The sequence below is a fragment of the Orcinus orca genome, chromosome 1 (genome assembly GCF_937001465.1).
Source record: "Orcinus orca chromosome 1, mOrcOrc1.1, whole genome shotgun sequence".
NCBI classification, from domain to species: Eukaryota; Metazoa; Chordata; class Mammalia; order Artiodactyla; family Delphinidae; genus Orcinus; species Orcinus orca.
This window is the reverse complement of record NC_064559.1, coordinates 108790638-108813894: the sequence shown is the minus strand read 5'-3', so window position 1 is coordinate 108813894 and position 23257 is coordinate 108790638. Positions and strand designations below refer to the sequence as shown.

The window sequence follows — 23257 nt, the reverse complement described above, 5'->3', positions numbered from 1 at the left end:
TTGAGTGGGCTTCTTTTATTGTCGTCAGCAGGCACTGGCATGTAGGGAGAGAGAGGTTACAATGGTGGCTCCTCCCCCCTCTTGTGACTCAGCAATAGCGCCCTGCTTCCATGGCAGTCCAGTCTTCCTCCACAGGCATTCCCTGCTGCAGATTTCCTCCCTCCTGTCCCCTCAGTCCGTCTCCCCACAGTCCACAGCAGTTCTCACTCTGGGCCTGTTCTCCAATCCCCAAGCACCAGCTCCCAGCCCCCTTGCACACCTGTGAATACACGTCCCAGTCCGGGGCACATAGGGCTGAGGTATGGACCATCTGTGTACTTCTCACTCTGTCCCGTCTGCCACAGATTGGCCGCTTCACCTTCTTCTGACATCCTCAAATGCTGCCCTTCTGTCTCAATCGATTTCCCTGTCGGAGAGGGGGGTTTCCCCGAATTCGGGCATCTCTCCTCTGCTTCAGCTCCCCCGATCCAGAGTGCAGGTCCTGTCCTACTTCCTCTCCTTCTCCTTCTCCCTTCTTTTTTCCGTCCTACACAGTTATGCAGGGATCTTTATAGTCCTTTCCAGTGTCCAAGGTCTTCTGCTAGTTTTCAGCCAGTGTTCTGTGAGAACTGTTGCATCTACAGATGTATTCCTGATGTATCCGTAGAGAGAGATGAACTCCATGTCCACTTACTCCTCTGCCATCTTGAATCTCTCTTCTTGTAGCATCCTTATCTGGCTTTGGTATCGGGGTAGTGCTGTCCCTGTCAAATGAATTTGGAAGCGTTCACTCCTCTTCAACTTTTTCACAGAAGAAATTGAGAAGAATTGGTATTAATTCTTCTCTATATGTATATGTATGATAGAATTCACCGGGGAAGCCATCAGGTTGTGGGCTTATTTTTGTTGGAAAGTTTTTGATTGTTGATTCAAGTCTCCTTACTCCTCTCGTCTGTTCAGATTTTCTGTTCCATCATGGTTCAGTCTTGTTAGGTTGCATGTTTGCTAGGAAGTTATCTGTTTCTTCTAGGTTATCCAATATGTTGGCAAATAATTGTTCATAGTAGTCTCTTATAATCTTTTGTCTTTCTATGGTGTTAGCTGTAACATCTCCACTTTCATTTAGAACTTTGAGTCCTTTATTTCCCCATGGTTAGTCTAGCTAAACATTTGTCTCTCTTCTTTAAAAGCCAACTCTTTTTGTTGCTTTTTTCCTATTGTCTTTCTGGTTTCTATTTCTTTTATTTCTGCTCTAATATTTACTATTTCCTTCCCTCTGCTAACTATAGGCTTAGATTGACCTTTTTTTCTAACTCCTTGAGGTTTAAAATTAGGTTGTTTGAACTGTTCTTTTCTTCTAATGTAGGCACTTAGTGATATAAATTTCTCTTAGAACTGGTTTAAAACATTTTTTTTTTTACATCCCATAAGTTTCGCATGTTGTATTTTGCTTTTCATTGTCTCAAGATAATTTCTGATTTCCCTTCTGATTTCTTCTTTGATCCAATGGTTTTTCAGGAGCATACTGTTAAATTTCCACATATTTGTGATTTTTTTCATTTTCTTTTTGTTATTGATTTCTAGTTTCACACAACTGTGGATAGAAAAGATTCCTGACATGACCTCAGTCTTCTTAAATTTGATAAGAGTTGCTTTCTGGCCCAATATGATTTATCATGGAGAATGTCCCATGTATGCTTGAGAAGAATGTATATTCTGGCGCTGTTGGATGGAATATTCTGTATATGTCTTAGGTTCATTTGGACCATAGTGTTATTCAGGCCTTCTGTTTCCTTACTAATTTTCTGTCTGGATGATCTATCCAATATTTATAGTGGGGTATTGAGGTCCCTAATTATTACTGTATTTCCATCTATTTCTCCATCCAGTTCTATTAATATTTGCCTTAAATACTTAGGTGCTTCAATGTTGGGTGCACATATATTTACAATTGTTATATTCTCTTGATGAATTGACCCCTGGACCATATAGTGACCTCTGTCTCTTATGACCAATTCTGACTGAAAGTCTATTTTATCTGATGTAAGTATAGCCACTCTTACTCTCTTTTGGTTTCCATTTGCATGGAATATCTTTTTTTATCCATTCACTTCCAGCCTGTATGTGTCATTAAAGCTAAAGTGAGTCTCTTGTAGGCAGCATATTGTTGGATTCTTTTTCTTTTCTTTTTTTTTATCCTTCATCCCCTCTGTGTCTTTTGGTTGGAGAATTTAGTCCTTTAGCATTTAAAATAATTATTAATAGGTAATTACTGTCATTTTGTTAATTGTTTTCTGAGTATTTTTTTAAGTCTCCTATCCTTTGTTCCTCTCTTGCTGTCTTACTTTAATTTTTTTTTTAAACTGGTATGCTTTAACTCCTTTCTCTTTATCTTTTTTGTATCTATCATAGGTTTTATTCTTTGTGGTTACCATGAGGTTTACATTAAACATCTTATAAATATAACAGTTTATTTTAAGCTGATTACAAACCTTCACTTGTGATGTTGTGCAATGATGCATCTGATACTGTTAGTGTTTTCAGTAGAAATGATGCATTATCATCTCGGAGTCTAGTCAGTTAAAATCCCAGGGAACTTCTATTCATTCATTTATCAGCTACTGAAAGGATGCCTTTACTATACTTGGTACTGGGAACATGGAGGCCAATAAGACATATGGTTCCTGTCCTCAAGGAGTTCAAAGTTTAATGGGGACATAATAATTATATAAACAATTTACAAAATTACAATTGTGCTAAGAGCACCAAAGAGAAGTACCACAGGTTGGGAGCATATACTATGAGCGATTCTGAAGTAAAAGGAAGTAGCGCTTTGAGGAAGAGATATAAGCAAAGACTTAAGATTAAGAGTTAAGAATTGAGAGAAAGAACAACAGCACATGTAAAATTGAAAAGGAGCTGGATGACAAGGCAATGAGAGATCAGTCTGGTTCAAGTACATTGAGGAAGGTAAAAGGGGACCTGGAAGTAAGTGAGTGAGATCTTGCAAGAACTTGGAGAACAGTTTAAGGAGTTAGGACTTAAAGTGTAATGAGAGGCCACTAAATGGTTTGAAGCAGGGGAGTAATGAGAAGGGATTTACAGTTTAAAAAGCAAATACTTACTACGTGTGGAAAACAGATTCAAGTAAAGAATGGTTGTAGGAGACCAATTGGGAGGGAGGCAATGGCTGTAGTCCAGGCAGGGGATGACGCAGCACAGGCTAGGCTGGAGGTGGTGGTAATACAGAGAGATTCAAGATCTATTTAGGGCTTCATGACAGACTTTATGTGGGGAATAAGGAAGAGGAAAGTGTTAATGCTAAAGTTTTTTTGCATGAAAAATGGAGGAGATGATAATGCCATTTTACGGAGAAAGCAAATTCTTATATAAAAAGTGTTGTCAGACTGGGCTTCCCCATCCTGAACTTGGGTAATTAATGTTTTCAACTTCCTGCAAGACCTTTATATTCATCCTTGTTGATTTTTTCGTTTCTTTGGCTCATACTTCCAGTCGGTTCGGATATTTCAAAATCTTCAGTCTATCATCCAATGTCTCCTATAAATCCTCCCAGCTTTTTATCATCTACAAATTTGGTAAGTCATACTTTGTAATCATTTACTAAGTTGTTGTTAAGCATGTAAAAAGAGGACAGAATTAAGTACTCAGCCCTTCAGTGCATCCTTAATAATCTCTCTTCAGGGTGGCACTGGTTCATTAAGCAATACAACTGAGGAGTGTAACCAGCACCAGCAATAACACTGAACACTGAGGATGTGCCTAGCACTTAATGTCCATTATTTAATTTATTCTTCATGAAATTAATTTTTTCCATCCTCAAATACTCATTGAGCTCTTGTTATGTGTCAGGAACTAAGATACGGACTATTATCATCCCCATTTTAGAGATAAGGAAACTCAGGCTCAGAGGTGAAGTAACTGGTCCTAAGTAACACAGTTAGTAAAGGACAGAGTTATAATATGAACCCCAGCTTGGAGACCCTCCAAACATATGCTGCTAAAAATTGAGTTTTTATTTTGTATACTTAAATTTTATATTTTTTTAATTCATAAGTCTAGCTCTAAGGTGTAAGTGAGCGTGCGCGCTCATTAGGAATTTTTCCAGACCAGTTTCTCTGTTACTTATATCAAAGAACTTCTCAGTATTATCTCTAATACATATTATAATTTCTACATATTTTTCATGGCATCATGTTTTTAGTTAAACTGAGGGATTTTTCCCACATCTACCCTCACAAAGTTCAGTTTCTTGATCAGATAAACAATTCTTCTCTCTTTATCTCTTCTTTCATGGTCAGCATTATAAATGATCCTGTTCAAATTCTAATATCTTTATTAGGTTAAAAACCAATTGTTTGTAGAAGTCTAAGAAACGAAGATTTTTTTATATAGGTGGGATTTGCTGTTTACATTTTAAGAAAAATTGCTGTATTTCAAAAATATTTTTTATAAAATGGGATAATTGAATTTCACAATATTCCCTTTACACACAAATAATAATAACAAAAAGTTGTGAGGTTGGTAAGTTAAGAAAATAAATGCAAATAAGGTAAACAAGATTCTGAACAAACAGGACTCCTCCTGTCTCCAATTCCAAAGAAATATTCCCAGAAGAAGAATGTACTGGTTTAAAAAAAAAAAAAAAAGAAAGTACAGAATTAACCCAGAACACACTTGGTTTTTACCAGTAAGTCAATTTCATTTCAGAAGTGTGACACTCTATGTCCAGGAGGTATATAAAAAAATTCTGTCAATATCAAAACTCAATAAAAAATTTTCAGTTTAGATAAAGAATAGTTGTTTTATAAGGCTTATCGGTGCAAGACATTATACAGCCAAGAAAATGTTACCAAAAATCTAACTGGCTATGATGACTGTCATTTTAAAATTCAGGTACACGACAGAGGGGTTTTACCAAGTAAAGTCTCAGCACTCAGCTTCTAACACATTATAGGTTTTTCAAAGGCTGTATTTATTTAGTTTTAACAACAACAAAAGAGCTACATCTACTTAGTTTCTCACTTACACGCAAAATATACTTCTTCAAACATCAAAATAAATGTTTCCTAAGCACTAACATACCTAAGAAAATTCACTCACCTCTAAGTTTCTGGAGGTCCTCCTTCAAATCAGGCCCTGCAAGCATGAAGATACTTTCTGACACAGGATTCTTATCAGTAAGACTTTCATTGCTGGTATTCACAATAGCTGTACAGTTCAGTAATGCCACATCTCCTTTCCTAAGGAAAATAAATAAATAAGAGCAAGTGTGGGGAAGAGGAGGCAGATAAGAAAGCTAGTTTCTAATTGTTTCAAAACATTCTATCTTCACTCCCTTCACAACATTGGTTTTACCAGTTCACAAGCTTAAGCAATAGTAAAAAGTTGTTCCTGATTCAGAAAGGCTAATATGGCATCGCAGATAGATCTTGAACGCAATTGCTGTAACCCTGAAACCCACAAAACCATCATGTCATTCCTTTGCTTCTTACATAAGAGATGTGTGTGAGATGGGGAGTGACAGCTAATGGGAACAGGACTTTGGGGTGATGAAAATGTTCTAAAATTGACTCTGGTGACGGCTGCACAATTTTGTGAATATACTAAAAACCACTGACTTGTACAATGTAAACTAGTGCATTTGTATGGTATATGAATTACATCTCTAAAGCTTTTTTTAAAAACAGAAATGTACTACTACTACTACATGCAACAACATAGACGAACTTTCAAATAATTGTGTTGAATGAAAGAGGCCAGACCGAAAAAAGAGTACACAATTCCATTTATATAAAGCTCTAGAAAATGCATACTAATCTATAGTGACAGAAAGATGAATGATTGCTTGGGGATGTTGAGGCAGGGAGGGGCAGGAGAGAGGGATTACCAAGGGACACAAAAAAACTTCCGGGGTGATAAATATATTCACTATCTTGATTCTGGTGATGGGTTCATGGGTGTATACATGTCAAAATTTACCAAACTGTACACTTCAAATATATGCAGTTTATTGTAAGTTAATTAAGTCTCAATAAAGCTGTAAATGTGTATGCAAAGTAATATTTCAATAATGCAAGAGTTCACAAAAAAGAGTTTAGAAAAAAATATGAAAAAAAGAAATTAGAAGAAATTATGAGAAAGTATTATTATATCATGATATGATTTAACCAAGGAATTACCAGAGAACCACTTTTCCATTGATATCCTTATTGTAAAGAAAAGGTGATCTAATAGTCTCTTCCTGATATGTTTCAGCTGCAGTATCAGAAGTAGTTAATTGTTCTTCACAAGAATTGCCCCAGCTTGGTAGTGTATCCACATCCACAAACTGGGAAGGTGCACCCAAGGGATCCATGGAATGGGAACTTCAGCTTGTCTTTTCCCAAATTCCTCAGCAATTCAATATTCACTGTAGACTTTAGCTTAAGAGAAAAGAAAGAATCATTTTAATAGAGAAGCACAGGTATTACTTTACTTCTATTAGAGTAAAAAACAAAACTCTGCTGTGAAATGCTCCAATAGTACATTGTGTGATTATAGTCACTTAAACAGTCTATTAAAAAATCAAACGTACAATGAATTACTACGGCTTTTTTAAACAGGAAGAAAGAGGGATTATTTAAACACAAATTATTTTCAAAGAATTACAGTCATTTAAATAATCACACAGCCCATCAATTCTACTTTCCAGAAACACAGGACTATTCATTCAACATTCATTGAGTGTCTGCTATTGGCGGGGTAGGGGGAGTGTCAGGTGCTGCAAGAGATACAAAGATAATATGAACAACTTAAAAAGTTCAGTCTAATATGGAAGATGAGAAGCAGGGAGGTTACTGCAATCAGGTAGTAAGAGATAAAGGTCTGAACTATGTAGAGAAACAGATGGAGAGGAAGGCATAGATTTGTGAGGCAACATACAAAGGAAAAATTAACAGGATTTGAAAATTTATATAATACAGTATATGAGACACCGATGTGGTATAAGGTTGGTTGTACAGAAATGTAGAAATTAGAAGAGAAGGGTGATAGGAAGACACGTAGTGTTAAGTCACAGAAACTCATGGGAAATTTAACGTGATACTTCATTTGGCAATAAGTCAGATAGCTATTTCAGTAAAATGGTAGATTCGTTCATTCAATAAATCTTTATAAGCAGCTATTACGTGTCAGGTATTGTTCTAGTTACTGGGGACACACAGTGAATAAGACAGAGCAAGTCCCTACCCTTAGAGAGCTGATGCTTCCTTGAAAGCAGATGAAAAACGATAAACAAACAAGCAAGCAGGTATCTAATAGAATGACTGGAGGCAGTGAGTATTATAAGAAAAAGGTTCTATCTGAGCAGAGAGCTAAATAAAGTGAGAGAGCAAGCCATGTGAAGCTCTGGAGGGTGCGTCAGGCAGAGGGAATGGCAAGTACAAAGGCCAAAAGGGCAGGGAGGAGCTTGGTCTATTCCAGAAGAGCGTAGAGGCCGGTTTGGCTACAGTACAGTGAGCTAGGTAATGAGTAGCAGGTGATGAGGTTGGTGAGCCAAGGAAAGGCCAGATGATCTAGTTTGTAAGCCATGATAAGAAGTTTAGATCTTAATGTAAATGAGGGTAAGCTATTAGAGGGTCCCTATAAGGATAATGACTTAATATAAATATTTGAAAAGATTACTCTAGCTACAGTGAAACTGAGTGGAGGCAAGAGTAAACGCAGAGACCAGTAGAAAACGACTGGAGTAATCTAGGTGATGGTGATGAAGGTGGTGAGGAATGGTTAGAATTGGAATGAATTTTGAAGGTAGGGTCAACAAGACTTTCTAAATGCACCTGAGGGGGTGAGGGAAAAGAACAGAATCAAAGGTTACTCCTAGATTTCCTGCTTGAGCAATTAAATAGACGGTAATGCTACTTATAGAGAAGGAAAAGACTGGAGTAGGTTGCAGGTGGAGTAATAATCAAGGTATTTTTTTCCTTATGTTTTCCTTTTGTTAGTTTGAGATGCCCATTATATGCGCAAGTATGTATATCAAACATGCAACTGGCTGGCTACATGAGGCTAGAGCCCAGAGGAGAGGTCAGGCTAAAGATATAAATTTGGAAGTCTCAGCATATGGATGGTATTTAAGACCACCAAGAGAGAAAATGCAAATGGAGAATAGATCCAAGGACTCAGTCCTAAGGCCAAATTTAGAGGCTGGAAAGAGGAAAAGTTTAAAAAAGAGATAGAAAAGCATTGATAAGTATGGAAGATCTGGAAAGTGTGGTACCCTAAAAGCCAAGTGAAGAAAGTAACTTTAGAATGCTCAAGAGGGATCATCTAGGGTTAAATGCTACTGAAAGGTTGAGTAAGGACTAAGAACTAATTAGTCGGTTTGGTAAATTGGAGATAGCTGGTAACACTGAACATACATAAGAGCAAAGAGATGATTAGGGAATGACAGCTGGTATGTGAACTTCCTGAGAAGCTTTTCTGTATGATCCTTATGTTTGTGAAGAGTCAAGGAGAAAAAGCATGCCCTTCTATATCTAATATCTTGCTGTTTCTTGCTGAGAGACATGGGATACTAATTGGAATGAACGATGGATTTGACACAATATTCTAATTCCTGCACCAACACTGTGTGGTAGGAAATGTGCTCATTTATATAACAATTTCAGAAAGGCCTTGTAGATCATACCAGGATAAAATTGTATCGGAGGATTATTCTTATTTGTTACTAAGTACTCCTTTGATATTATTTTGAAATAAATAAACTAATTTTATCTAGAAGTTGGTGTTTAGTCCATCCAATTGGCCTTTGAAACTAGAGGCAACCACAAGTCCTGTTGATCAGTTCACAAGTATTCAGCCTGGAACTGGACAAGCTGAACAGAGTACAAGTGAAGGCTACATTCACTGTCTATGGCTGAACTGCCTTGAGCTCAACAGAACGACACCCTGCAGAAATTCATAATTTCAAAAAATTATCCACAGGTTTTTGGTGACAACTCATGCTGAAATTTCTTAACCATGATATTAAAAAGTCCATTAAAAACAAACTTAGTTTTCATTTTGCAAACTTGAATGTCAAATTACAGGGCTAAATCACTTCTTTAAAATAACTTTTCTTTCCAATTCTAAGTAATACTCACTTACAGAACATTTGAAAGATACCAAAAAGTAGTTCCTACCTTTTTCTGTGACAGGTAAAATCATAAGGTACGTACAATTTTGAATCCGGTTTCTTTAGTATTTTAAGGTAAATATTTCCATATGCAATTACACTTTGAGGCAGAAGCAGAATGGTAAAAGCTTGGGCTCCGTTATCAGAAGGCCTGAGTTTGGGTTGAGGACCTACCACCTAACAGTCATATTATCCTTGACTCTAAACCAGAGTTTTCTTATTTTTAAAATAGGAGTAATGTACTACTATGGTTATTGTGAGAATTAAATGATATAATCTGTATTAAAATTGCACAGCAGGGACTTCCCTGGTGATCCTGTGGTTAAGACTCTGCCTTCCAATGCAGGGGGTGCAGGTTTGATCCCTGGTTGGGGAGTTAAGATCCCACATGCCTCTCGGCCAAAAAACCAAAAAAACCCCATAAAACAGAAGCAATATTGTAACAAATTCAATAAAGACTTTAAAAAATGGTCCATATCAAAAGAATCTTTAAAAAAAACTGCATAGCAGAGCACCTGGCATCAAGCAAGGCACAATAGAAGTTATAACTTTCTCAGAGCCAATGTGAAAGTCACCTGCACCACTGTTGAGATAAAGAGATGTTTTCATGTGTGGCAAAGACCAAGACACTCACTGTCAAAGACTCTCTAACGAGCATCAGATAAACCAAAAACAAATTGGTGAATTAAGATACACTCTTACTTATCTCAATGTCTGCTCTTGTAATGACTTGTTAATCCCTAACACCTAGATCAAGCCTACATCTGTTTTCTCTGATCTGCTCCTGCGCCAGTAGGGGAAAAAAAAAAATCAGAAGTTATCCTCTCTGCTGTCAAAACAAATACATGGTTTCCTATGTTAGCTTGGCCCTCCATCAACACTAACAGAAAACTGTTTTGAGTCATTCTTGGATGACTCTATGCTATTCCACACAGCATCTGTGATAGACAGCCTCCAAGATGTCCTTCAATGATACCTGCCTCCTGATATTAATGCCGTTGTGTAGATGCCTCCCATAATGAATAAGGCTGGCCAGTGTATCCAACTGGATATTGCAGAAATGACAGTGTGTGACTTCCACGGACGGATCATAAAAGATATTGTGGCTTCTGCCATGCTCTCTTGGACTGCTTGTTCTGGGGAAGTGAGCGCTCGTGACATGGGGACACTCATGAAGCTCATGGAAAAGCCCCTGTGGGGAGAGACTGAGAGTTCCTGCCAACAACCAGCATGAACCGACAGACATGGGAATGAATCACCTTGGATCCTCCAGCCCCAGCTGACATCTTGACCACAACCTCATGAGAAACCCTGAGCCAGAACCACAAGACTAAGCAACTTTTGAATTCCTGACCCATAAAAACTGTGAGGTAATAAATGCTTATTTGCCTATTATGTCCCAGGCATCATTCATTCAAGCACTGTTAAGTGCTGAGTCTCTGTCTAATGGAAGAGATAGCTCCACAAAAATCACACAAAGATATAATCGTAGAAATACATACATAGTTAAAATCTGTGATAAGTGTCCTACAACAAAGAAGGGGGGAGCTATTTAAATTGAAGAGGCAGAGAATGTCTCTTCCAGATAGTGAGAGTTGAGACCAAAAGTAGAAGAGTTTTACAGGCTGCGGAAAGGTACATCTGGGCGCCTTAAGGCAGGAAAGAGCCTAAGACACTAAAGGAACAAAAGAAGGCCAACTGTGGAAGTTACAGTGAACCACAGGGTATTAGATATGTTACAAATATGCTTTCTAATCCTTACAATAATCCTGCAAAGTAGGTATCAGAACACTTATTTTACAGTGAGGGCACCAAGACCCAGAGGTTCAATTATCAGCTCAAGGTAACAGAACTAGTAAGTGGTACCTTGAGATCCAAATCAAAGACCAGCTGGCACTAAAACCCGTGCCATTTCCATTACATCATATCACATTGCCTTCCTTCTTTTCCTGATGCTCTGAGAAAAGAGAAGTCATTGTTCAAATTATCTTAACTTCTCTCCAACTCAAAATGTCTCTATCTTCATTCACTCTTTCCAACTTCCAAGTGATTTTTGGGTATATTCCACACTTTTAAGCCTGCCAAATCACCTTCATTTAAGCATTTTACTGCACCTGACTAGCTTTCCTCTAAGAGAATGTAATAACATCAAGTATCCCTTCACTACACCTGATCTCTCCTTCCCCTGAGTCTCTTACTCTCAAATTTTTTCCCTACCCCATTTCTTCAGAATACCAACAAACTCCTCTTTTCACCATTTAACTTTAAGAGTAATCTGTTTCGCAACTCTACTTCCTTTTCCTCCATTTATTCAACCCACTGCAGTTCTGTTTCCATCTCTATAACAATACTAAAACTGCTTTTTCAAGGTCAACAATAATTCTCCAAATGTCAAGTCCAAGAGCTAATCAAATTTTAGCTGCATCCACTATTGATTATTCCCTCCCTGAAACTCTATTATCTTCTTTGACAGTACACTCTGGTGGTTCTCCTATATGTCCAACCACATCTTGTCAGTATAGTTTGTTGGATCTTCTTCCAAGATCTTAAAAGTCATTGTGACACACAAGATACTGAGTGTTAAATGAGTAATAGGTAATGTTCAGAGCTCTTACTGTAGAGCAAATTTAATGGCATTATATGAAAGTGTCATGGCACTTAACAATGAATTCTTTTTCAGCTCCATCTCTAAACAGAAATGTATTTTTCTCATCAAAAAGAGATTTAAATCTCCCCCTCCCCCAACACACACACCTTGGCAATAAAGCAAATGGAGCAGCAAAGCCAAGCTAGGCAGGAAAATCTGATCCCTGATCCTTAAGGAACAGTGGTTCTTAACATTCTTGGAGTCACAGACCCTTTGGAGAATTACATGAAATATAAAGACCTTTTCATCACCCAAATTGTGACTACATGAGCTCATACAAGCACAGGTCTGGAAAAAAATCTGAGGGGTTTCCCAGACTCAAATTAGGAATCCCAGTGATAGAATACAGAGTGCTCGGGTAAGGAAAGGAGGAGGGGAAGGCTACAATAATCTACAGCTTTAGCCAGAATTTTGGATAACATTAAAGAGGAGCGGGACTTTCCACTGAAAATCAATTGATCAGTCCTGTATTTTGAACAGGTTCATAAGCAAACACAAAACCTTAGTAAAAATGCTCCTGAAGCAAGACATTTACGTCCCAGGATCTCAAAGTTTACATGTAACAAACAGATGATTGCAGAATCAGATCTATTTCCTTAGCCATACTATCTTAAGGGCTATCTTCAGTACCTCCCTAGATGAGGATAAAGAGAACCCACTATGTATCTTTTACAATTCAAATTAGTAATGAGTATATAACAGTTCTTATTACACTGTAGCTCATCTTTTTTTTCTCAAAATCTTGTCATCTTTTAGTTTAAGAAGTCCTCCAAATAGTGCTTTATATGATTAATTGGATTGGTTAGAGGGATTAGACTTTTATTGTTCAAGACAGGGCAGAATCAGGCAGAACGTCTTGGATCACTGTCTCAAAAAATTCTGATTTTTTGTCTGAATAAAGAGAAAATGATATCATTTAAAAGACAAAAGAACTTTAAATCTGTTTTCTTATTCTTCAAAATGCTTACATTGATTAGATAGGCCTGGATAAAAGTACAAAGAGAGCTGGTCCATGCTTTTGACCTCCACTCATTACCAGCTCTATTTCATTGTTTTTGTATAAATTATAGGTTTACCATTCTTTATGTCTTTGTATTTCAATATTTTAAACTTCAAGGTACTTAGATATTTCCGCACAATACCTCTATCCCAACACCAAATCTATTATATTTAAGAATCATTCTATGCAAATAGAAAGAATGACTTTTTCTTTTTAGAAAGTTACTTAGATGGAAAAACAAATGGAAGCAGTCAAATATGTCAACAATAAATACAGTATAACAAAAAGATTTCTAAGTTGTGTTAATAGCCCAGGTCAAATTTAACACCATTATTCAAAACCAGCCAAACACATGCTCTCTCTAATGGTGAGTTAGTAGTACCACCTTCATATTAAAAGAACTTTACTATGTTTCATCTATCAATGTCTAAACTGAAGAAGATGATTCCTGTGTACTGGTTTACATGTGTGTGAGTGGCAGGTTCTGGGTCTGCTGTGCTGTGTCGTGACTGTCAGTGTTTCTCTAGTTTTGCAGTAACGCCGTGTTGTTATTTACGCTCTGACAGACTGTCACGTGGTAGGTTCTTTCTCAGGAACTCAATTTAACTATTATTTATTGATATATCATCACCTTTGAAACGCTTTTACTGGCACAACTTATTGTTAAAGTTTTGAATCCAAAAAGTAAAAAGAACTTTACTATGTTTCAATTATAAAATTAATACATTTAGCAATTCCGAAACTTAAGAAACTAAGGTTATGCTCTTGAAGTAGTGCATTGGTAAGTTATAAGATGCATTATCTTAGCACTCAATCGAAGATGCTTACAACAACTTTCATTAAAATTATTTTTTCTGGGAATTCCCTGGCAGTCCAGTGGTTAGGACTGGAGAGGGCGCAGGTTCGATCCCCGGTCAGGGAACTAAGATCCGGTAATCCGCGCGATGCGGCCAAAACATAATAATAATAAATAAAACAAAATTATTTTTTCCATTTGTGATTGTCCTTTCCCATAATATTTAATAATGTTAAATTAATTTTTTAAAGATAAAATCATGACTCATTCTAATACAGAAGTGAACATGGTTCAAGATTTTATTTAACTCACAAAGGAACCAGCCAGATGGTTGATAAAGGGAGTCCCAAAATTGGGCTCATTAATAGATCAGGAATACTGAAATGAATGTACGTGAGGCAAAACTTCCAGTCAACCTCTAAAAGACATGTAGAATTTTCATCTCTACAAATAAAATGATTTAGTATTGACAGTAGTTATCTACAGTTTATACAGCTGTAAAATAACTTTCTTAGAATCAGGTAATACAAGGGGTGTCACCGAGATGGAATCTAGACTATGTACTAAAGCACGTTTTTTCCTCATATATATACACATTTTTTCGTATATTAGCCATACACGTTCACCTAAACGCTCCCTTCCCCATCAAACTTATCTGAAGTAAGTCTGTTGCCACAATTTCCTCCTTTCTCATTCATCCAACCCACCGGAGGCTTGTTTCAAACACCTACACTGTTACATCTATTTACAGCCTGATCATATCCATTCTCTACTCTTATCATTTTCTTGAATATGGCAGACTAGGTGAACATGTCTTAAAAACTCAAGAAACGCCTGAAGAAAATCAGGTAATATAGATAAAACTCTATTTTCTAAGCTGGCTGCAGCTATCTTGAAGGCACAGACTTATTTCTTTTATATACCTATATGTTAGCTTTAATCTTCCACAGCTACAGACATCAGAACTCCTTTCTAAACACTTTCATGCAGCCCAAGAATAAAATCGGACAAAACTGCAAGAAAGAAAAGCTAATTCCCACTTGGTGACAGAGCACCTAAAGCCTCAATTACCAAGGAAGGAGGAGTCAGCCCTGGTCACTTCCCCCTCCGGCGACCAAGGAGCGGAAACCAAAAGCCAGACCAATGTCACTCCAGGGACTGCGGAGATCCAGACAACTCAGCATCCTGGGCTCAGCGCCTACCCAGCCCTGATTCGAGCAGCTCTCGGTCCGTGAAACACCCAATCCACACGAGCGACCACACAAACTCGACTCCTGCACCCCAGGACGCGCGCCTCCCCAGGGGCTAGAGCACCACTCCCCCTTGTGCCTGGGTCTGCCTATCCTCTATCTTCTGGTGGGTAACTTCTCCCCGACAGTGCCTCGGGCGAGAGGAACCAGACCAACAGCGGAGGGGGGAGTGCCAGGCTCATTTTGGCGGAGAACTGACAAAACCAGCCCTCTATGCCCGCACCCCCAGCCCTGGCCGAGTCCCGTGCGCCCCCCGCCGCGCCCCCGGCCCGCTCCGCCCCGCCTTCCTTCCCGGCCTCTGTCCCGCCTCTCACAGCATTCCGGCGGTCCCATCCGGGAGGCAGGCACGGCGGGTTAAGTTCCTCGTGGAAAGCGGCCGAGCGGCATCCCCGGACAAGCCTTGCCAGGAGCTCGGCGGGTAAAGCAGCCAAAGTCGCAGGAGGCTGGAAACACCAGCCGCAGGAGCCCGGGCAGGCGAAACACCGCCTTCCGCTCCCGGCCGGAGCTCACCAATCAGAGCCCAGCTCTTACGTCATTTCCCCCAGAAGGCAAAGGGAACGTCGGGCGGAAGAGGCTCCTCGAGCGGACCCGGAAGGGGTGGGTTCCACGGGCGGGTCCAATCAGCCCGGAGGCTCGTGGAGGCCCAGGTAGGTACCGTAGGCGCGCGGCGGCCGAACGCTTTTTGCTTCGCTCCTCGGGTTTGTTTGGTCCTGGCTGAGGCCTTCCTGGTGCCAGCAGCGGGCGAGGCAGGGGGATTTGGGGCCGGTCTCGAGGGTGGAGGGGCACCTGGGCCACTGCGGGAGCCCCACCGCCGTCCCTGGGAAGCCGGCCGCGGACACCCGAAGCTGGCGCGTGCCGTGTTGAGCTAGGTCACCTGGCGCCTGCAGGGCTCGCCTGAGGATGGTTTGGCAGCGTGGTGGGTGTGCGGAACCCCCACTTCACCCTCTCCTGACTGAAGAATTGGTTTAGGGACATCTGACAGGTCTGTTCCGGCGGTCCAGCCTTTCAGCGCATCATAGAAGCATGTTTTCGGGGGCTGTGGGTTAAGAAGCAGGGGCATAGAGGAAGGTTAGGGCGTGAGCTCTCTCCGAAAAGCGTCATATACACAACATGCATGTGAGACACAAGTGACCAGTACCAAGATGTATGGAAGATCATTGAAGTTCTGAGGCAATGGAAAAGGCTTCGAGAATTGGACTAGCCCCAAAGGAAGTGGGCCTCAGAGGGTAACACTTAGGTAGACGGGCGAATGCATGTTATTCTAAGTGGGAGGAACAGTTTGAAGAAGGCAGGTGACAGGACAAAGAGGGAAACCAGCTAGCCCGACAGAAAAGTTTATGCGAGAACTAAAGAAGAATAGATAGGTTGAGTGCTTGCGAACTGCACACTGTTTAGCTCTTAAAGGGTTTTGGGGTAGGATTAGTGCGTTTGAAAAGATTAGTCAGGTAGTATTAATGACTTTTAAAAGAAATGAATGAAAAACATGGAGGTGGAGGTGCTACATAGTGCAGGAACCCAGTGATAAAGAGCTGGAACAGAAAGTAGTGGAAAGAGAAAAGGATCCTCCTTCAGAGAAACAGGTAGAAGTTTCTGACAAAAGAGAAGACGGAGGCAAAGAAATAGTTTAGTGGTTAAAAGAGGAAATTTTGGTGTTTGGTTTGTAATCTGGCTTTGGCACTTAAAACCAGCTGAATGACTTTGAGCTAGCTATTTCATGTCCCTGTGTCTAGTTTCCTTGTCTGTAAAATAGGGATAAGAATACCAATCTTGCAAGGTAACTGTGAAGGATCCTTTTAAGCACTTTACATGTATTAACCCACTTAATTCAATTAATTATCAATCCAATTAATAAATATGAAATTAACTGCATATGTTTACTCAGTTATATATATTTTAATGTATCAGTTACCATATAGTAAGCACTCTTTCAGTATTGGCTGTTTAAATAATACTAATGAGCCAAAGGTTACTACAAGGTTTTGAGCCTGAATGGCTTGGAGAGCTGTGTGTTTTAGACTCAGAAAAAAATGAGTAGGGTTCAGGAAGCAAGGTAGGTTTGGTTTTATACACGTTAAATGTGATACTGCAAGGTGTTCGGATGGGGATGTCTAATAAGCTCTTGGAGCTATATAGTTAGTATTTAGGTATGTAGGCCAGACTGGAAGTAGGGATGTGGTGGGTCCCTGGGCCTAGGCGTGCTGCATGAAGTCTCCAAGGAAAATACTGTGGTAGATGGCGGAAGACTACCATGAACAACAATTACAGTTAAGGGGCTGGGGCCAGAGGAGTAAGATGAATTGGTAAAGAATTGATCAAATGGCCCAGGTGAAGAGCGTTTTTGCCATGTTAATATTATCTTCCCTTCATTTTTAACTGGCTTTATGTTGGTTCCTAGGAGAAGAAAAATGAGGCCTGTAAGTGGTCATTAAAAGAAAGTATTAGTACAGGCATTGAATATTTTCTTGTTAAAGTAGACTAAAACATCAGGTTGTAATAGAAAGAGACCCTGTAGCGTTAAACCAAACAAACTGAACCAACAACAACAACAAACAAAAACAGCTCCAGAAGAAGGCTGTAACTTCTGTTTAGTATTCTTGTGTTTTTTAAGTTGCACCGGTGTTTGGGGGAATACCTTTCACATTTCCATATTAAGAGCAGACAAGCTTAATTTATCTCCTTCACCAGTTGTCTCTTATGGTAACCAAGTGTTTTCCGTGAATTTGATTTAGTGCAGTTGTTAAAACCAAAGCTGGGCCCGCCCCGCTGTGGGCAGTCAAGCCAGTCTACTGACACCGGGTTGTGGTGAAGGAAAGTGCACTAATGCTAAGTGCAGCTAATGCTGAGAAGACACCCCTCCCCCGCACTGGCTTTCAGGGAAAGGTTTTTAAAGTCAAGGTGAGGGAGAGGGGGTGGGGCATGTGATCAGCTGGTGGGCATTCTTCTGATTGGTTGGTGGTGAGGTAATTGGGAGTCAACACCATCAACCTTCTAGTTCCAACTGGCCTGGAGTCTACCTGCTGGTGGTCAGCATTCAGTTAACTTCTTCCACCTGGTTGGGGTTTCAGTATCTGCAAAACAGCTCAAGGATATGGTTCAAAATATTATCTCCATAGCCCTTGACGAGGAACCTAAAGATCCTTGATTTTGTTTAATGGCTAAAACTATTTTTATTTTGTCTTGCTTGATTCCTTTGTTTCTGCATTTTCTCACTTCTCTGATTACATTTGCTCTTTGGAACTCAGGGAAGGCTTAGGAGGCTAAAGGTTTTCTACTAATGGGAGGCAGGTGGAGGACATGGTGCGGTGGGGGCGGGGGGCGAGGGGTGGGGGGCGGCGGTGGTGCCTGACCTGGGAAGGCCCTGTAGTGTCCTGCTCGGTTACACAAGAACTATGGCAACTTTGAAAAACAGTGTGCCAAGGGCAGGTGACTGCCCTGCTTTGGAAATCCAGGGCATACCTGCACGTATTAGTTACAGTAGTTCTCAAAGCGGGGAACCGCAGCAGCAGCATCACTTGAAAACTTGTTAGAAATGAAAAATCTTGGGTTCCACCCCAGACCTACTGAATCAGAAATAGGCCCTGGGGATGTGCGGTGTAGGTGGTTCCCAGCAATTTGTTTTCATAATCCCTTGGGTGATTTAGATACATTCTGGAGTTTGAGAGCCACTGTGCTCGAAGGTAAGTGCCACAAGATCAGGGATTTTGTTTTACTCAACACCATATCTCTAGTGTCTAGATCAGTGCCTGTCTCATTATTAGTAGGTTTACAATAAATGCTCACCAATAAATATTTTCAGTCTCAGGCTGTCCGTCTCCGTGTAAAAACTTTGATGGTAGTTGAATGGGCAGAAGCAAATTGTTAAGCTGCATTGGGGCTACATGTCAGAATTTGTGAGGTGGCCATGACAGTGTGACCAATCTGAAACTTGAGTGAGAGATTACACATTGAGTCAGCAGTGAATAAAAAATGGAGATGTCTGGGTATTTTATGTCAGTAATATATTCAAAGTAAATGAAGGTTAAGCAACCACAGGTCGTGTACTTTTAACTACATGATATGCAGTCGGTGTTTGCCAGCCTAGCAGAACCCAAGAACTCAGTTTTCTTTGTTTGCAGGTGCAGCTGCCTCACTTGTGGTATCAGATGTTAGAACATGGGGCTCACCAGGCAGTACCTACGCTATGTTGCCAGTGCAGTCTTTGGCCTTATTGGCAGCCAGAAGGGTAATATTGTCTTTGTGACACTTCGTGGTGAAAAAGGACGCTATGTGGCAGTACCAGCCTGTGAACATGTTTTCATCTGGGACTTAAGGAAAGGAGAGAAGGTATGTGAGAAATCACCTAGATTGATATTGATTTATGGGTATTTGAGGGTGGAGGCAGAAGTGGGAGAGCTCTGCTTTGTCATGCACAGACTTTGTCATGCACAGATTTTTTTATGTGTGTGCCTCTAGAAATTTTTTTTTTCCTTTGGGTCTAGATAGCCAAGTATCACATTCTATTGTGCTCTTCTATACTATATTCTGAAAACCACAACCAAAAGAGCTTACCTCTTGGGTATTTATTTGTAGTGATATTTACAGGTAATTATTTGTAATCATTATTCCCAACATGTTTGTTTTTCTCTACTTTACCAGTTCTCCATTTTTCAAGTTCTTCTACTTGCCCTCACAACTAGTTGCAGAATATTAAGCATTTAAAAGGAATATTGCTATGTTGACTGAATCTTTTTCTTACTTATGCAGATGAGGCCCAATGGTTGTTAAACTAGCCTTTGATATTTTGTATGACTCTGAATTCCCAAGCCTACCACTTCTGCCAAACAAAATACAGGCATTTTGATCTTGTCCACTCACTTTGTGACCTCCAAGAGGTTAATACTTTGATATTTAGTGTCCCCCAGAGTCCCTTGGGGATACATCACTGTAGCACTCCAGTGCCATGCAGGTTGGTTTCTGGGATGGGGCTCAGTTAAATCAAGGATGTGTTTATAACCCTTTATGGAAAATCATTTGGTGTTGACATAGAATAAGGACTTAGTAATTTATTCCATTGCCTGGGAAATTTTGGCATGTATTATGCTAATGTAGAGCTTTGGAGAAATAGTATAGTATAGCTTTACCTTTTCTTGAATGTTTCATTACCCTGTACAAATAATAATTTCTATATTAAAGAACTTGAGATAGAGTCCGGAGACTCATTATTATTCATAAGAGCGATTTGGAATTATTGATGCTCTTAATTTTACTGTGCCTGATTATTCCCACACTTTTTCCTTGATGACATGCTTAACTCCTCTACATTGTTTTTAATTCTTATTATTTCAGATTCTCATCCTTCAGGGGCTTAAACACGAAGTCACTTTCTTGTGCCCCTCCCCAGATGGGCTGCACTTAGCTGTTGGTTATGAGGATGGGTCTATCCGAATCTTCAGTCTCCTGAGTGGGGAAGGAAATGTGACCTTCAATGGACACAAAGCAGCAATCACTTCCTTGAAGTATGATCAGCTAGGAGGCAGGCTGGCATCTGGGTCCAAGGTGAGACCTTGAATTAGGTGCCCGGACTTTAATCTAGAAAGGAGTGTAAGGCTACTGCTGAAGCAGGTTATTCGCAAACATTGTTGCGTGAAACAGTGGGCACTCGGTGTACAAAATAGTATAGATGGTAGAATAGAGTGAGAAGGATGGATATGAATTGGGTGGTTCATTTTGTTTCCTGTCAGATTCACTGATAAAAGACTATTAAATACAGGAACAAGATGAGGATGCCCATGATAGTTACTATGTAACATCATTGTGGATATGCTACCCAAAACAGTACACAAGTTGGGGGGAACAAAACAAATTGGAAAAGGAGAGTCAAAATGATGATTCTTGGCCATTCGTTTTGGTAAAATCGGTAGCTTTCCTATATCTCAGTCATCAGAAAATAGAATATAAATGATTCCATTTACAAAAGTATGTTAAGTATGGACACAAAAATACTGTGAAACTTTACTAAAGAATGTAACAGAAGACTTGAGTGAATAGAGACACAAACCATGTTCTTGAATGGCAAGACAAAGTATTGAAAAGACGCTCGTATGTTCTAATTAGTTTATAAAGCAATTTAAATATCCCAAAGGTCTTTTTGTTGTTTTTTTTAGAATATGACCAAATGATTTAAAAGAACATATTGAAAAAACAAATGAATAATAAATAGCAGAATTTTGGGAAAAAATAAAAGGGTTTCAGATTTCTTTTTTCAGGGTTAGATTTAAGAAGTTTCAGATATTAAAATGCATTATGAAGTTATAACTTATAATGTGTTATATTAACCTGGCATTAATACAAAATAGTCAGATAGATTACTGTAACCAAATGGGAATCCAAGAAACAAATCCACTTGATATATTTTAAAGATGACATTTTTGATGAGTAGATAAATGATGGATTACTTATGAAACAGGACTTAAACAGTTGGCTAACTGTTTGGGGAGAAATTTAAAGTTAAAACTTTACCTCATGCTGTGTACCAAAGAGTCACAGATTAAAGACTTAAATATTAAACCATGATATTTTAAGTAAACTAGAAGATATATAAATAAATATTTATTTGATATCAAGGTGGAAAAAGACTTCAAGCATATCAGCAAGAAAAGAAATTATAAAGGAAAAGACTGATAAATTTGAACGCTTGATATTTGAATATTTAAAACATTTGTGCATTTAAACACTATAAAGAAGTTGTCAAGAGTAAATCCTAAGAGTTCTCATCCCAAGGAGAAATTATTTTTCCTTTTTTTCTTTTTATTATATCTATATGAGGAGATGGGTGTTAGCTGAACCTATTATGGTAATCATTTCACAATATATGTAAATTAAACTGTCATGCCATATGCCTTAAACTTATACAATGATGTACATCAATTATTTTTTCAATAAAACTGGAAAAAATAAAGTTAAAGGACAATGAAAAAGGGAAATTATTTAATAGTTCCACTATGAAAGGGAAGGATTAATGTGTCTTAATAACCAAGAAACAAGTGAAAAATAAGACCCAAAGGAAGATGAAAGACATGACTTGGCAGTTCAAAGGAGGTGCAGAATGGCCAGTAATCACCATAGAGCATGTACAGAATTTCTCATTGGTATTCAGAAATGCAAATCAAATAAACATTGAAACAGCCTTTCAACTTTTGAAATTGGCACTGTTTTTTGAGCAACTGATAATATCCAGAGATGAAGGGATGGGAAAACTGGCATTGTCATACATATCCTTGGTGGACCTTTAGATTGGTGCAGCCTTTCTGGAGATCACCCTGAATTGCAGACTTAAGATAGAAATACCTTTTAACCCAATAATTTCCCTTTTTAGTTTTTATTCTGATCAGAGATATGTACAAAGATAGAGGTACAAGAATGTTCATTTCCACATATCTATGATAGCAGAAAATTGGAAACTGCCTAAATGGCTGAAATAGAAAAAATTTAAAGTAAATTATGGTATATCCTTAAGGTTGGTTATTATGTGACCATTAAAAATGAGAACAGTGTGGAAAGACATGGAAGTATATTAAATGAGAAAAAGGAGGAGAGTTATACAGTGATAGGAATAGCATGATCTCAGTTAACACCATGTATGTATACATAAAGACTAGAATAGTATAAACAAAATATCTGTGGTGGTTATATCTGGATGGTGAAATCAACTGGTGTTTGGTTCCTCTGTGCTTTTCTGTATGTTTTCCAAATTTTCTATAAGGACTACATATCAACTTTGTAATAAAAATATTGTTTGTCAAGTTAGGCCTTATGTGGTAAAGAAAATTCTTCTGTATTTGATTCCTTTAGGACACAGATACTATCGTGTGGGATGTGATCAATGAAAGTGGCCTCTACCGTCTAAAGGGGCACAAGGACGCTGTTACACAAGCATTGTTTCTACGAGACAAGAATCTGCTAGTTACTAGGTAAAGAAATAATAAGTTTCGTTTCCATTTTTCTCTAGGTGAATTCATTGGAGAGGTTTTCAAAGAGGGAATTTGTTTCAGTCCTTACTCGTATCTCCGCACTATACTCAAGCTCATGTGCTGGTTTCCTCTTCTCGCTGCTTTTCCTCTCTCTTCCCCTCCCTTCCCCTCCCCTCCCTTACCAAACAGTGTCATAGATGCTGTCCAGAGTTATTTATAGCATTTTTTAATTCCCTTTTCTGATTTGTCATTATTTTCCCCTGATACCAGCTTTTCCATAATTCCTTAACTCTTCAACAGACCTTGTATAGGATGAGCTGTCTACTTTCTGGATCCCTAGAAAGTCAGAAAAGCCGAACATGGAGCAGTGGGCAGATGCGAATACCAAATGTTTGTCTTAGCCTGCCTCTTGAGAAGAGACATACTCCATACTTAGGCCTTCTGAACATCTCATAGGTTGA

General features: G+C 39.0%; 2 protein-coding genes across 7 annotated transcripts in view; one reads left to right on the top strand and one right to left on the bottom strand.

The window, feature by feature from the left end:
- GDAP2 (ganglioside induced differentiation associated protein 2) overlaps window positions 1-15302 on the bottom strand; it is a 70834-nt gene extending 55532 nt beyond the window's left edge. For all 5 annotated transcript variants that reach the window (XR_004485662.2, XM_033436617.2, XM_004263250.3 and 2 more), the window contains exons 1-3: window positions 15162-15302; window positions 6180-6422; window positions 5101-5240 (exon numbers count right to left, since the gene is read on the bottom strand). Coding sequence is in view for 4 of the 5 variants with exons in the window: in XM_033436617.2 (XP_033292508.1) it covers window positions 5101-5240; window positions 6180-6355 (316 nt within the window). In the remaining variant the exon portion in view is untranslated. The remainder of the gene's footprint in view (window positions 1-5100; window positions 5241-6179; window positions 6423-15161) is intronic.
- Window positions 15303-15399: 97 nt separating this feature from the next.
- Window positions 15400-23257, top strand: part of WDR3 (WD repeat domain 3) — a 40498-nt gene continuing 32640 nt past the window's right edge. The window contains exons 1-4 of one of the 2 annotated variants that reach the window (XM_033436600.2): window positions 15400-15494; window positions 18963-19170; window positions 20173-20382; window positions 22678-22796. In XM_033436600.2, coding sequence (XP_033292491.1) covers window positions 19000-19170; window positions 20173-20382; window positions 22678-22796 — 500 coding nt within the window. In that variant the 5' untranslated portion in view covers window positions 15400-15494; window positions 18963-18999. Of the gene's footprint in view, window positions 15495-15518; window positions 15830-18962; window positions 19171-20172; window positions 20383-22677; window positions 22797-23257 lie in introns of those variants that run through there. The other variant, XM_004263251.4, reaches the window with a different exon arrangement.